Here is a 15,569-nt window from a genome sequence, read left to right on the forward strand (position 1 = left end):
AGCAATGGGAGAAGGTCATGTGGTCGGATGAGACCAAAATTGAACTTTTTGGTCTAAACTCGGCTCGTCGTGTTTGGAGGAAAAAGAAGGATGAGTACAACTCCAAGAACACCATCCCAACTGTGAAACATGGAGGAGGAAACATTTTTTGGGGCTGCTTCTCTGCCAAGGGTACAGGGCGACTGCACCGTATTGAGGGGAGGATGGATGGGGCTATGTATTGCCAGATTTTGGCTGACAACCTCCTTCCTGCAGTGAGAGCCCTGAAGATGGGTCGTGGCTGGGTCTTCCAGCATGACAATGACCCAAAGCAAACAGCCAAGGCAACTAAAGAGTGGCTCCGTAAGAAGCATCTTAAGGTCCTGGAGTGGCCTAGCCAGTCACCAGATCTGAACCCGATAGAAAATCTATGGAGGGAGCTGAAAGTCCGTGTTGCCCGGCAGCAGCCCCGAAACCTGAAGGCTCTGGAGAAGATCTGCATGGAGGAGTGGGCCAAAATCCGTGCTGCAGTGTCTGGAAACCTTGTCAAGGACTACAGGAAACGTTTGGTATCTGTAATAGCAAACAAAGGTTTCTGTACCAAATAATAAGTTCGATTTTTGTGATGTATCAAATACTTATTTCATGCAATTAAATGCAAATTATTTAAAAACCATACGAGATTGTTTTTTTGTATTAGATTCCGTCCCTCACAGTTGAAGAGAACTTATGATACAAATTACAGAGCTCTACATGCTTTGCAAGTAGGAAAACCAGCACAATCGGCAGTGTATCAAATACTTGTTCTCCCCACTGTAGCTGCTCTGCCATTGGCTACTGCCTAGCATTCCTGGCATTTAAATGCATTTTACAAGATGTCTGAATTTTGGGGGGGCTTGGAATAGATTCGGGCATTTACATGGAAAACACGTCTCCACTTACAGAATTTTCAAGTTATGAAATTACAGTACTTACAGAACGAATTAATTTTGTAAATAGAGGTACCAATGGCATACCTGTCAAGTTGTATGGTTTTGGCGTAATTTGTACAACTGAGCACTGATTTTTAATGTGTACGCCGTACGTTCAAAATCTGTACGTTTTTCATGCATTACGTTTTTTTTTTCTTTGTTCGGATTTTGTCACCGTTTCGGCAACGAGATAATGTGCGTTACTATGCGTTACTACGTTAGTTGAATGACACGAGACAAGTCAGAGACACCGAGAGAGACGAGCGGAAGTGGGAAGGAGGGAAGAGTGTTGTGACGCTGTTGCAAACGCGATGCTAAGCTAGGTGGCTCCAATATTTCCTGACTGTAGCCGAAAGCACACTAGATATCACATGCATATAGAACTACATGCGACATGACAGACTCTGCGGCGTAAGTAAACAGTGACAATGTAACATATGTGACAATATTACCAATATCATTTTAAAAATTGAGTTTTTGTTTCATATTGCACGCCATATACAACGTTGAGAGATTAGTTACCAATTTGTAAGGGCGTATGTCACTATTTGTAAGATTGCCAACGGCCTCGGGTTGACAGGCATGTAATGGATTACATCCCCCCCCCCCAAATGGATCCTTCTATTAATCACTCATTTTTCTATAAGAGTTACTGCGTTTGGGCAACACTAATCCTGCAATTGGATGTCAAATGGGTCCCGGAAAATATTGTCCCGTGGGCCACAGGTTTGAGACCGATTGTCCTACATGAATAAGAAAGGGTTAAATACAACACACCATAGAATCATGACATGAAAAAAAAAACAGCAGGCTTGCGACAAAGTAATTCTGCATCAGAATATTTTAATTTTGTGAAGATTCAGTCACTATATTACAAAAAAAAAATATTATAAAGCAAGAAAACTAGAGTGTGTCTGTATTGCGGCCTCTCCTTGTATAACAGGCTGGTGATGAATCCAAACAGACACTCCCGCCAGCCAAGTTGCTGATGTGCCCTCAAAACACAAACGAGGGTATGAAGCGGGTCCTTCAGCTTTCTGTCAGTTTTTGTTTTTTTGCCGCCGGCTCCTCCGGTTTAGTCTGGTCTGTCTGCTCCGTTGCCACAGTGATGCCCGATAGGATGTAACCGCCACCGCCGCTCATCAGAAGCATAGGATGCGTCCTGTTAGGCAGCACCTGGGGAGAAAAAATAAACAGGTCAGGGCGCATTAAGGGTAAGATGATGACTTCTGAAGGGTAGAAAGTAACCTGATAATGCCGCAACCAGGTGTCGGACAGACGGAGATTGACGGCGACACCTTGCTCCTTTAGTTTGGTGAAGCACTCGACCAGCGACTGCACAGATGGCACGAAAAAGTAACACAGATTTACTTTTTTACACTTCACTTTAGAGCACTCTAGTATTAAATTCTTACGGCAATTGCTTCCGTTTAATTTCGTCATTGGATAAAGACATGTTTTCTCGCTAAAGGAAATTAATTTCCCACACAAGGGGCTAGCAGTAAAGCGACGCGTCTTAAATAATAATAATAGTTGCAAAACATTGAGCTCACTTCTTTATACTGTGAGTAGACCACAAATGGTCTGGAGGGAGACAAAAACTTGAGAAGGCACATCAGGACGGGACACGGGTGGAAGCGGGAGGCGATGACCAATCTATGAAGAGGCAGAAAATCAACACAAACGATAAAAGTGGATTTAAAAGGGGTGTAACAAAAGATCGTAAAGGCTGTATCGCAATACTTTGTAGCAAAAAGATTACTGATATGTTAACACAGGGGTCGGCAAGCCAAAATGTTGAAAGAGACATATTGGACCAAAAAAATACAAGAAAAGAAATGTGTCTGGAGCCGCAAAAAAATTAAAAGCCTTATATAAGCCTTATAATGAAAGCAACACATGCTGTATACATCTGTATTAGCTATATTAGCCGACTATCAAAATGACTACGTTGGCTAAAAATATATAATGAGCCTTCATGATTTATTGTTTATTTTCCATGCAGTACATCCAACGCACCACGTTGAATGTTGCCACCTCAAGTTTAATTTCATTACAATATTAATGAATAGTTTCATTGCTTTTAGGAAATTAAAGAAATGGAATAAAGAAATACAGATTTTTTCCGCCATTTTTATTTTGAGGTTTCGAAAAACAAAATGGAACGTGCATAACAAGCCCCTAATCTGGGCATGTCTTTGATTCTCAGAATTATTTCGGTTTCGTTTCTGAAGTTTGCAAATAGGTGTTCTGATATGTTGATGAATGTCTCCTTCATGTACTCACCGTCTGTGAACGGTTTCCCACACTTTATTATCTCCCAGGTTGCAACAAAACTTGCAGCAGTAGTGAAGTTTGGCGATGCAAACCACTTCTTAAATCTGTTTTTGCACTCCTAGTAATGGAATCACACTTTTTCTCGAACTCTCAACTGGGTACAGGGCTACGGGTTTGTTGACAATAGCCACCTGCCCGGCATCCCGCCATTGAATTGCAATTGAATGTGAGAGAATGGATTGGACGTCTAGCGCTGTCAATGCCAGACAGTGCGTTATCTTATTTGATGAAAAATGGTCCTGCCCACATGACTTATAATTGCAATGAATGTGGCCCGTGACTTATAGCATGTTGGTCATCTGTTCTCACCCGTCTGCGTTCCTGCCTTCTAACAGGGCTGCCGCCGCCTCTAGTTTCTTGCGCCTCTCCTCCTGCTTCATCCTCTTGATCTCAGCCTAAAACAATTAAAAGAGCATTGAACCAATGAATCAAAATTATTGATCACAGAGTTAGCATTTATGCTTCTTTTATAATACAGGTAGTCGCCGGGTTACGAACGAGTTCCGTACCTATGCTGGTGACGTAACCCGAATTTTTGCGTAAGTCGGAATTAACCCTTAAAGTACCCCTATAAACACCTTAAATCTCAAAATAGCTATCCAAAAACATGTATTATGCATCATATTAATAAAACTAAGAAACAAGATAGATCGATCAATCTCCCCATAGTTCTTCTTACAACTGACATTCACTAATTTTATCACCATCAAACTATGAACACACAATAATGCTATAAAGTTGATCACTAGAGACATATTTGCTTACAAAAACATACCTCAATGGCTGCACAATAATACCGAGAGAAATAAGGTACAAATTTTGGGCAATTCAACAAGGAAAACGGCAGCTATTAGGGCGCTGGTCCAGCAGGGAAAATGAATGCTCCTACAAAAGCTAGTGGGCTAACACCGAGCTATCAGGATGAGCTATCAGCTGTTTACCGTTTCTCAGCCTTCTTGAAATGCTTACTGGCGTTCGCCTCTTTTCCCAATCTGAAAGCAACGCTCGAAACTAACAGAAAGTAGCTAGTCTAGTGCTGCAATGATTAATTGATTAACTCGAGTAATTCGATTCGAAAAAACCTTTGAATTAAATTTTGCTGCTACGAGTATTAGTTTAATTAGGGTGGCCTTGTAATGGTTTGCTTTGAAAGTGTTTGCATTTAGGTTAATCTATTTGGGTGGATATACTGCTCTTTCGTGGCAACAATGAATATAAGATAACTCATTTAACATGGCTGAATCCAGCTGCTACCTGTTAAGACCAACATAAGGTCAGTTTTTCTTTGAGGTAGTATTTTTAATGCATTCTTAATTCATTTTATAGGTATATTTAGGGAACATGTTTAACAACTTAAGAGCATTGTAAAAAAAAAAAAAAAAAAAAGTTGGCATTTTCTCGCATTTAAGCTAGTGAAATTTTGCTATGCAAGTTAGCCAATTGTTCTCTTGTTGTACTTCAATCCTCATTAATTTTTTTATACCATTTGAGGCTAAGCTCGGGTATATCAATTATTATTTTTAAATGAGAGTGCAATTCTGCATAGTTTGAAGAAACACTCGGCAACTTTACATTGTATTCGCATTTAATGCTCTTTTGTGGTTTGAAGAAACACTCGGCAATTTTACTTTGTATTCGCATTTAATGCTATTTTGAAAATCCAATCTTGAAATGTTCCTTATACGATTATCCGATTATTCGACCTAACAAGCTGATAGATAATCGACTACTAAAATAATCGATAGCTGCAACCCTAAAGAAGACCGAGTGCACCAAAGGAAAGCCGACCGCACATACAGTATTGTATAATGAAATACCGGATATCCATAGAAATTAGAAATCAATCATTTAGATTACTTAGGCCTCGTAAATAACACAATTAAATGACAAATAGTACACTGTACTTACCATAAACGCTGAGAGGTGGGGGACGAGACACTGCTACGGGACTTAAAAATAAAACCCACTGGAGACAAAACCGCGGACGAGACTCCGGCCTCGTAAAGTCAAAATCACCTAAGTCGGGTACGCCGTAAACCGGGGAATACGTGTAGTTAGTCACCAGATAGGATAACTTCTGTCTCGTCAGCCTTTCCTTCGTCCTCGACCATATGGCCCCCATGTAGTCTATGTATTCTATTCTATGTTCTATGACGCTTCCCTGTCCTTCGCATCCTTTTGTTTTCCCCTGAATAAAGAGTGTTGCAACTACCAACCTCCATAAAAGTTACATCGACTTCCTGCGTGTTCTTTTTAGCCAAGCCTAGGTGTACGTAGCCGTTAGAGCTGGGAATCTTTGGGCACCTAACGATTCGATTACGATTACGATTCAGAGGCTCCGATTCGATTATAAAACAATTATTGATGCACCCCCCTCCTTTTATTTATTTATTTATTTATTTATTTTTTAAAAATGTTTTGTACATTAGTTCCAAAATTTTTCAAAAACACTCTCAGGGTAAACCAAACTACTATTTCAGTATCAAGTTAACATATAACAGTAAACAAATATACAAAAATAACAGTAAATAAAAAACTCCAGTCCCCATTCTGTATCAGCAGCTTTAAACTACATTCAATTAATTTAATGTTGTGAATCAACCGTTAAAGTTGTTAAAATTGCTCCCGTTATTCCATAATTTCCCTTTTGTCTTTTTCTACATGTGAAAGTTTTAAAACTATTTTAAAGATAGATTCAAGTCAATAGTTTACCGATTTAGGAGTATTTTAGATAAAAAGTTAATTAGGTTCGCTTGGAAGGTTCGCTACAACAGCCTTGCAGGGACGTGTACTGCTTTAAGATGGCGGCCGTTTACTAACGCCCGCATCTTTCTGTAGATGTAGCTGCTAACGCTACCGAATCTATATTGCATCTTGTCCTATATAAATGATATCTACCGTAACATTATGTGGATGTACTTATTAGCAGCTGTCGGCTAAAGTCAGGTATGTTGTTGTGTTTTTTTTAATCTCGTGGCATGAGTTGAGCTAGAGCCGTGAGTTGAGCATTGGCAGTACCCAAGGGGCCGGGTAATGACAAGCATGATGTTTAGCTACTCTCGCTCCGTTCCTCATTGCGTCACGAAGACCGCACGGCGCGCTGAGTGTGTTCTACTTCCGCTTTAATTGGCATATTTCAATAATCGGAATTCGGATGTTTGTGAATCGTTCTCGAATCTTCCACGGTCGAATCGTGAATAATCTAAGAATCGGAAATTTTGCACACCTCTAGTAACCGTATCTTCAAATCTAACAGAATCCATCAAACAAAATGATTTTTCATACCTTGGCCTCTCTGTCTCGCTCGCGTTCGCTGTCAGTACGTTGTTCTCCACTAGCATTCGTCTCCATGTTGTCGCCATCCTCTGAAGTGTTATGTTGCTCGGTTTTGATCTGCGTTGCCTCTGAGAATGCGTGTACGCAGGAAATAACTTTTTTGAACAAACACAAACTCATATGTTATGTTAGCAAAGTTAGAATTTTGGACACTGCACCCAAATTGGAGCTCATTTTAAAAACGTGAGGTTTTCTGTGTGAACCCTTACCAGCACTGGGTTCTTTGGTGCTGGTGTCCAGCGTTCCTGCCAGCAAAGCGTTGACATGACAGATGGGAAAGTTATGCAGTGTGTCGTGGAAATGAGCGGGGAAGCCGAAGTTCTCCACTCCCGCCCGGAGCGGAGCACCCCCTGGATACATTTGGATCACTGATCCGTAGCCTGCATGAGAAAAACGGGAAGTGACGGTCGTTAAATGCAAAGTGAAGGTAATAAAATGAGGAGGCACTTATTCTGCATTTACTACCACCAGATGGCGTCTATTTTTATTACAATTTTATTCGTATCATACATTTAATGCCGTAATAAATGTGATGTTTTCGAATGAAAATGATGTCCCCCACCTCCCATTCTTTCCATGACGGCCCCCAGCACTAGGCCAGCGCACATCTCAAACACCAACACTTTGCTTCCGGCATGGATGTTGGCCAGAGTCAGCATCTGGGCCAGCGTATCATATCGCAAGTGACTGCATCAAACACACGAAACATTACTCACACTGTTGCACATTTTTGTTGGACGGCGGCGAAAAAACCCACCAGATCTTGCCTGGCTCTCGTCCATGATACATGAGCGCCAGGATGCGGCAGGTCGGTTTTAGAATAGTCACTGTGTTCTCATATCTGTAATAACATCAGATATGACCCACTGATATTCTGAGTTTACTCATTTTTAGATTTTGTGCCTCACTTCTTCTTTTTCTTCTTTATGTACTTGTCCTGGGCGTATTCCGTCTTATCCCTGAAGGTGGAGCTGTTGTCTATAAGCTGTTGGATGATTTCCTACAGAACAAACATATAAGTTTACAATTAAAAATAACGACTAGGGTTGTTCCGATCATGTTTTTTTGCTCCCGATCCGATCCCGATCGTTTTAGTATCTGCCCGATCCCGATATATCCCGATCCGATTGCTTTTTTCCCCTCCCGATTCAATTCCAATCATTCCCGCTAATTTTTCACGATCATATTCATTTTGGCAATGCATTAAGAAAAAAATGAATAAAACTCAGACGAATATATACAGTATACATACAGTACATAAGTACTGTATTTGTTTATTATGACAATAAATCCTCAAGATGGCATTTACATTATTAACATTCTTTGTGTGAGAGGGATCCACGGATAGAAAGACTTGTGACTTTGTATATTGTGACTAAATATTGCCATCTAGTGTATTTGTTGAGCTTTCAGTAAATGATACTGTAGCCATGCCCAAATGCATGATGGGAAGTGAAACCATGACTGTGCATAGTGGTACCAATTGATATACTGTATCTTCTCTGCGTTGGGAAATAACATAAGCTGTTAAGTAAAAGATCAATTGCTACCTTGCTTCCTAATCATAGGGAGAGGAATTGTAAGGCTTTAGCCAATTAAAAAAAAGGCTGCCAAAATGCATTCTACTCATTTTACGCTGCCTTATATCTCTCTATATAGGTAAAACGGCGCCGTAACAGATTGAGCGCGACAATGCGTGAGTGGGTCGTACAACGCATGCATTAATTGCGTTAAATATTTTAACGTGATACACCATATGTCTGTGACATTAAATACAATTAGAAAACGATTTAATTTAAAAAAAAAAAAAAATATATATATATATATATATATATATATTAAAAAAAGGCATGGCCGATATTTTTTTGCCGATTCCGATTCTTTGAAAATGACGTGATCGGACCCGATCGATCGGGACATCTCTAATAACGACTATACAATTTCTAAATCCACAACAAACTGAAAATATATGATGGTACACGACCGCTAGGTATTCCATGTGTCATGAAGGACGTCAATGAGCTTCTATCAGTACCTGACCCTTCAGACCTTGCTCTTTCAGTGTCTCAATGTCGTCCCGGGTCAATTTCTGTGACTTGCCGTCGTCCACGATGTTACGGTTGTCTGTGCCAGCTTCTTTTGCGTCTGTGGGAGAAAACACTGTGGTTTCAGAGTTTCTACAGGTATCAGCAAAAAATGATTTACTCTAAATTTTGGACTATAAAGGCGCACCTGACTAAACCACCACCCACCAAATTTGACACGAAGACGGCATTTGTTCATAGATAAGCAGCACCGTCCTACAAAATGATGTTGTCCTCACTGTACGATGGGATATTTACATGGTAACACTTAATTTGACAAGGACGTCATAAGACCATCATAATTATGACATGACACTGTCATGAGTATTAATGAATGCTTATGACAGATGTGATTAACTCATTTGCTTCCCAAAACGTATAAATACGTTCTATTTTTAATTGTTTCAGTGTCCCAAAGACGTCTTTTACCTTTTTTTTCCACAAGAGACATCTCTGGGTTCTGATTGAACTTAGCTCCAAAGCACACAGCTGAAAATCCATTTTAAAGCAATGAAACTGGCCACTGGAGGGCAGTAGCGCATTTGGTAACCCGATTGAACGGCAACGAACGGCCGGGCAGCACGGGTGGGGCGCCGGCGGAAGACGACCGAATGGATGTCCAGGATGCCAGGCGGCGGACGATGTAGCAGAACAACCGGGAGGATGCCAGGCGCTGGACGACCGAGCAGAACGACCGGGACCACCAGTGCAGCGGACGATTCTGTTGAGTCCGTACTGCTTGCCAAGCAGAGCCCGCAGAGACTCAAAAAAAATCCATCTTTATGAGACAGGCGGCGATGAGGGAAAAGTTTACCCGGCTGTCGCAGCCACAACAGCGTCATCTCTCAGTTAGTTATTGTATGTGTAAATAAATTGTTACTTTGCTATCAAAAGCTCTATTTGTCTTGTTGTCTATGTTATTTGTAAAAGGAAAACATTCAGATGTTTGGGATGTCACTAAAGCAAAAAATAGCTGTGTTAAAGTCAAAGTTATGTTTGAAATGTATGCTTTTACAAAAAGCTCAATTTCTCTGTTTTTTTCATCAGAAATTGGAAAATTGCTCAAACTAAGCTATTTTCTAATGCTGATTTCTAAAGAATGGAAAAAGATATGAACTTTTTTTTCCTGCTGATGAAGAGAGTCTAATCTTTCTTTTGGTGGGTTACATGTTTATCTAGCAATAGAACAGAATTTTCTGTGGGCCTGGCAAAATCAGTCAAAATCCAGTAAAATGGGTGTTGCACCAGTGAAAATGGCTGGGAGTGAATAAGTTAAGCGTAATCTGGAAAATTTTGTCACTAACTCCATTTATGTACAGCTCAGATCTTTTCCATCAATTCAAAAGTGAGATTTCCCCAGCTGCGATTTATCGCTGCGTGTTTGCGGGCGTGCATGCATACTGGATTTTTGTGCATGCGTGTGCAAGCATGCACTCGGCACATGTTCGTGTTGACTCCATTTCCTTTCACAGATGTTTATTGGTCATCCACACACCGAAGAATTAAAGTTCAGACATACAAACTAAGAAAAGACATCTATATTAAAGTGCGTATGACATCAAAAAGCATGTTTATTTCATATTTCACGCGGTGTTTTATGCTCCTGAATGAAATGGACCGCTTGGATGTGTGTGGAAGCCATCGTTTTATTTATTCAATTTTTGAATCCCGTGCCATGAAAAGGAGTGACTTCCGGCTACAGTCTCGAGTTGAGAAAGAGGGTGCTGTGACATGTACGGGAGAAGGAGTCGTCTTCACTATCCAGCCGTACTGTTGTATGAGAAGGACTAAGGATTCAGCTGATTTTGCAGATTAATTTGTTTATTGTTCGCATCACGCCAGCCAAATGGCTGCAGAAATATCTTGCTGCACCAGGGAGAGGCGTGTGAGCCTTTTTGGGGTTTCAAAAGGTTCCCATTCACCGGCGGATATTGGCCAAAATAAGCCCTACTACTGTGGGTCCATTGAACTTAAAAGGAAGCGAGTAAACACCGTGTTTTGTATTATGTCAAATACTGGGATCATTTTAATACAGAGGTGGCTTGCATTTTGTGGCTGACATGCTCCTTGTCCACTCGGCCGACGACCGGCGGCTTGTTGCACATCCCCCCACCGGGAGAGCACTATACTCGGCTTATTACCCTCTTCACGTGCCCGGTGTTCTGTCAAATTTTCTACCCGATCAGAAATTGCAACTTTGTGTTAAAAATAGCCGCGAATACAGCGATTACAAAGTAAACATTACAAACTTTCTTTAAATAAAGGACTATTTACTTACGTTTGATCATGGATGGGCATGTAGGAAAGCTCTCATACACATTCTGTCATGTTCGCTGCACAACAAATGCAGCCGCTCTCCTATGACTCACTCGCTGTTTACGTATTGGCTGTGTAGTAAAGCATTATTTTGCCATATTCGTGTTGACCATTTGGCAGCTACACGCTCCTCCGACGTCGGCCGGTTTGTCCGGCGGTCATTGTCCAGCTGCTTCCCTGCAAACCAGCCCTCTGCCCTCAGCAGGGGAACGACGAGCTCTAACTTGCTCGCCGCCGGGCGGGTTGCCGATCAGCAAAGACAATCGACAACCCTGCCAACGTGTCGAATGATCCGGGCTAGTTATGTGTGATTTTCTGCTTCGAAGACTTTAAAACATCACTCGGTTCGGGTTAGCATGTCTGCTAGCTGTCACGCCTCTTGGTTTATTTACTTTCTCCGAAGCCGGGGCAGGTACATGACAAAAGCCCGACTTACTAAGGTGGCATCGTTATCCGGCAAATTATCTCACTTTTGAAAGGATGTAAAATATCCGAGCTGGACATAAATGGAGTTAGTAACATAATTTGCCGGATGACACTTAATGACATCTGTCATTCATAAGCATTCGGTAATGGCCATGATAGTGTCATGTCATAATTATGACATTCATATGATGCCGCTGTCAAATAAAATGTTACCTATTAACCCAAGTAAATCAACAAATAGGCCGCACTGGAGTATAAGCCGCAGGATTCAAAATGAAGGCATAAAGTAGCGGCTTATAGTCCGAAAATTACGGTAATGAGTTTATAAATTATTTTCAATCATTAATTATTCTTTTAATTTTTGCACCATGAATGCAAATGGTCTGCTAACATTACAAATCCCAAGCATCTGCAATCAGCAATTGTCAATAAGCATCACTGCTGTGCTACGCTGTGACCAGCCCTTGTACAAAGGCAGAAGACCTTCACTTTGAAGGCAACATGCATATTGGTCCAAAACCAATAATGAAAACCTGATGTCGATATTATCTGATGAACTCTAATAAATTATGTAAAAAAAACAACAACTTTTTTTAACCATCAATTTTCAATGCCTCGAACATTTAATGTTTTTTACGGCCTGAATTGTGACAAATTCATTTTATGACTTTTAATGCTTTGTAATGACTCAGAGAAACCCTGGGTTAAGCAGCATGAGCCCCAATGTATGTTTCACATTCTGCACTGCTCAATGCGTAAGTGGACTATTACACTAATTTTGGCTTTAGCTTTTACTCGATACCTACCAGAACCAGCACTTTGCACGACTTTTGGTTTCGCAAGCTGCAACTGTCCTCCAGGTGAAATTTCAAATGCAGTGCTGTAATGGTGCCCAATGGCGTTGTCCAAGAAAAACCACTGCTTCTCAAACACGATTTTCCTGATGTGAAAACAGAGAAAATATGCCTTTTAGACGCCATTTTGCAGTCAAAACAACTTTTGTCAGACTGGCTCTCAGTTTTTAACACAGGTACGAGGTTTATCATTGAAAAAATACAAAATGTTTGCTTGGCTTTATCCAGGGGTGAGAGCGGCTAGAATTTCTTGCCGGAACTCCCCGACGTGAAGGTCGCCATGGAGTCAGCAATTTTATTTATATCTTTTTATTCTTCCTTTTTTTTGGGGTGGGGGGGTGGGGGGGCTCCTAAAACTACTGAAATGCAAAGAAAACTGTTTTGGCACAGTTATTTCTATAACACATACAAAAACTGATTTTCATTCAAAATTTTTTCAATGATTTGCAAAATAAAAGTGAACCAAAACAGCAATAACCCCAACCTCCATCTCCTAATTTTTATTTTCCCTCATTTCCTCACATACTAAATGCCAAATCTCAATTTTAACTACTTAAGAACATAGGATGTATATTAAAATTAAAGTTAATATAAACATTTACTTTAAAAAAAAAAAAAAAAGATATTAGTAACATACATTCAGAAAACCAGGTACAAATGACTTATATTACGCAGAGTGAAATGGAATATATTTTGAAGATCACGCAAACATTGACTTTTTTAGCCTAACATAAATGAACAAATATAAGTCCAAACTGCAAATTGACAGCTAAGATGTTCTGAATCTTCCCATCAGAGGAAATAAAAATAAATAATATAAATAATCCTCCTCAACTCTTTCTTTGCTTTTAAAGATTTGATCCATTTTATGTTGCATTGCCCTTTTTTTGTCGCATCAATTCAACAACCTTTTTCTTTTTTTTATTGTTCCAGAAAACATCCATATTTGACCCAATCAGAGCTAACTATCTCCGCTGATCACGTGTCAGTATGAACGGATAAATGATTACGCTACACAAGCACTTTATTATGCTTGTTGTTAACACTTGTGTATGTAAATCTGATGTTGGTAGATTGTTTTCTTCTTGGAGATGAAATGCATGTGCGCCAGCTTAGCATTTTTTTTTTTTTAACATAGCGTTTTGACAGCTGCCGTTATATTTTCGGACTCAAAGCACCGTGTGTCGGAACAGCATTCCGGCCCTGAATCTTATACCGGAACTGTGTTCCGGCCCTGAATCTTATACTGGAACTGCGTTCCAGCCCTGAATCTTATACCGGAACTGCGTTCCTGACCGTTCTGGCCCACTTTCACCCCTGGCTTTATCATGTAAACTCAAAATTAACACCTGTTATGCTATTTTGTTGTCTGACCTCATGGAAAAACGTCCCCTTACTTTCACTTTCACCATCCTTGTTCATAATATCATTTTTAACTCATTCCCTTCTATTGACAGTGACAAGCAGCATCAATTCCATTTGAACTGGGATGTCTAGCATTGAGTCAACATTCTTCACTGCTATTGACGTCAGGCGCCGTCAAGGACGGGGTTTTCTAATTGAAAAGCCTAATAGAAAAACCATGACAAAAACAGCACACATTCAGAAATTTTAGACTTACTTTCTCGACTCTATTTGTACAGCTTTGTAGACATCTCCACGTTTCAACACAACGTTGTCGCCCTCGTTGATCATATGCAGGGAGTCTTTTGCATCCCCGTTGTCCGCCATTATCGCTCAACCTAGACGACTGACGGCTCAGAATTGGGAATGTTTAAACAACAGTAACTCATAAAAGTTGCAGTTTATTTTAAAGCGTACAGTTGAATAAACTGGGGCAAACACGTGTTAGCTTTCACTTTAGCTGCGACCAGTGCAACTGGCTGAGAGTAGTAGCAGGATTTTTCTTCTGGTGTTGTTTTCTGATGGTTAGCAAAATGAATGGTTGCGCATTACCGCCATCTCTTGAACTGGAGTCTCAACTACCATTGTAACTCATTAAAATCTCTCAGGGGCCTTTACTATTACCGTGATCCCTCGTTTTTCGCGGTTAATGGGGGACAAGAACTCGCCGCGATAATTGAAAAACCATGAAGAATCGATTTTGTGTGTGTGTGTGTTCAATGTATTTATTCACATTTAGAATTGCAAAGACAGATATATGTGTATACATATAACACGTTTTTTTCCCACTTTTTTCCCAAAGTATAATTAAAAAAAACATTTATGTATACAGTGGTACCGCAACATACAAAGCTAATTCGTTCCAGGACCTTGTTTGTCAGTGTAACATTTACTGACCACCACAATGTTTTTTTATTCATTTCTTTTGGTGTTTCTGAATGCTAAAGAGTTGCACTTTTGAACTAATTCATTATTTTTTCAAGCTTTTTCTCCGGGTTTGCTCTACACGATAAAATGTCTAAGTGCTCGTCCGAGATTGGTGATTCCATGCTTTTTGCTAGGTGTTGCAAAAGCTTAAATCCCTGAATTCTTTATATATTGATGTAAAACAGTCTCGATTCTTGGTTAAAAGCCCAAAAACCGCGCAGTTAGCATTTATTTTGCGTAAATATGTCGAATGTGCTGCTAGTCTTTAAGCCACTGTGGCGCCGCCTTATCCCCACAAAGAGCTTTTCACGTTGAAAATTCTTGTGAATAAATCCTTAAACCCCTAATTTCTTTATAGATATGGACGTAAAACAGTCTCGATTCTTTGTTAAAAGAGCAAAGAACCGGGCAGTTAGCATTTATTTTAGGTAAATATGTCGAATGTGCTGCTAGTCTTTAAGCCACTGCAGAGCTGCCTTATCACCACAAAGACCTTTTTACGTTGAAAATTCTTGTGAATAAATCCATAAACCCCTAATTTCTTTATAGATATGGACGTAAAACAGTCTCGATTCTTTGTTAAAAGAGCAAAGAACCGGGCAGTTAGCATTTATTTTGCGTAAATATATCGAATGTGCTGCTAGTCTTTAAGCCACTGTGGCGCTGCCTTATCACCACAAAGAGCTTTTTACGTAGGAAATTCTTGTGAATAAATGCTTAAATCCCTGATTTCTTTATAGATATAAACATAAAACAGTCTCGATTCTTGGTTAAAAGCAAAAAAAAAACAAAAAAAAAAAACACAAAAACGTGCAGTTAGCATTTATTTTACGTAAATATTGCGAATTATGATGCCAATGCCGTTGCGGTTAATATCTCCCAATTATTTTTTTCACAACGTTTCAAAATGCATGCATGGTACGAAACATATAACA

At 40.0% G+C, this 15,569-nt stretch overlaps 1 protein-coding gene across 1 annotated transcript; it reads right to left on the reverse strand.

Moving 5' to 3' along the window:
• Positions 1-1,782: 1,782 nt before the first annotated feature.
• trmt6 (tRNA methyltransferase 6 non-catalytic subunit) lies at positions 1,783-14,222 on the reverse strand. Its single transcript, XM_057822986.1, has 12 exons — positions 13,925-14,222; positions 12,256-12,389; positions 8,659-8,768; positions 7,532-7,623; positions 7,381-7,464; positions 7,186-7,310; positions 6,833-7,003; positions 6,573-6,691; positions 3,597-3,682; positions 2,504-2,606; positions 2,199-2,285; positions 1,783-2,126 (listed from the first exon to the last, which is right to left on the reverse strand). Exons 1-12 carry the CDS (start codon positions 14,032-14,034, stop codon positions 1,980-1,982), a joined length of 1,368 nt encoding a protein of 455 aa, XP_057678969.1. The 5' UTR covers positions 14,035-14,222; the 3' UTR covers positions 1,783-1,979.
• Between the last annotated feature and the right edge of the window lie 1,347 nt (positions 14,223-15,569).

Source organism: Corythoichthys intestinalis, chromosome 19 (genome assembly GCF_030265065.1).
Source record: "Corythoichthys intestinalis isolate RoL2023-P3 chromosome 19, ASM3026506v1, whole genome shotgun sequence".
NCBI classification, from domain to species: domain Eukaryota; kingdom Metazoa; phylum Chordata; class Actinopteri; order Syngnathiformes; family Syngnathidae; genus Corythoichthys; species Corythoichthys intestinalis.

Bases quoted from the DNA above. Each gene is read 5' to 3' on its own strand.
- trmt6 (XM_057822986.1), bottom strand. From the start codon at position 14,034: ATGGCGGACAACGGGGATGCAAAAGACTCCCTGCATATGATCAACGAG. The intron at 8,769-12,255 runs GTAGGTATCGAG...TTTCTCCCACAG, and splicing joins CGTGCAAAGTGCTGGTTCTG to ACGCAAAAGAAGCTGGCACA. The intron at 7,624-8,658 runs GTACTGATAGAA...TTTGTTCTGTAG, and splicing joins AGCAAGGTCTGAAGGGTCAG to GAAATCATCCAACAGCTTAT.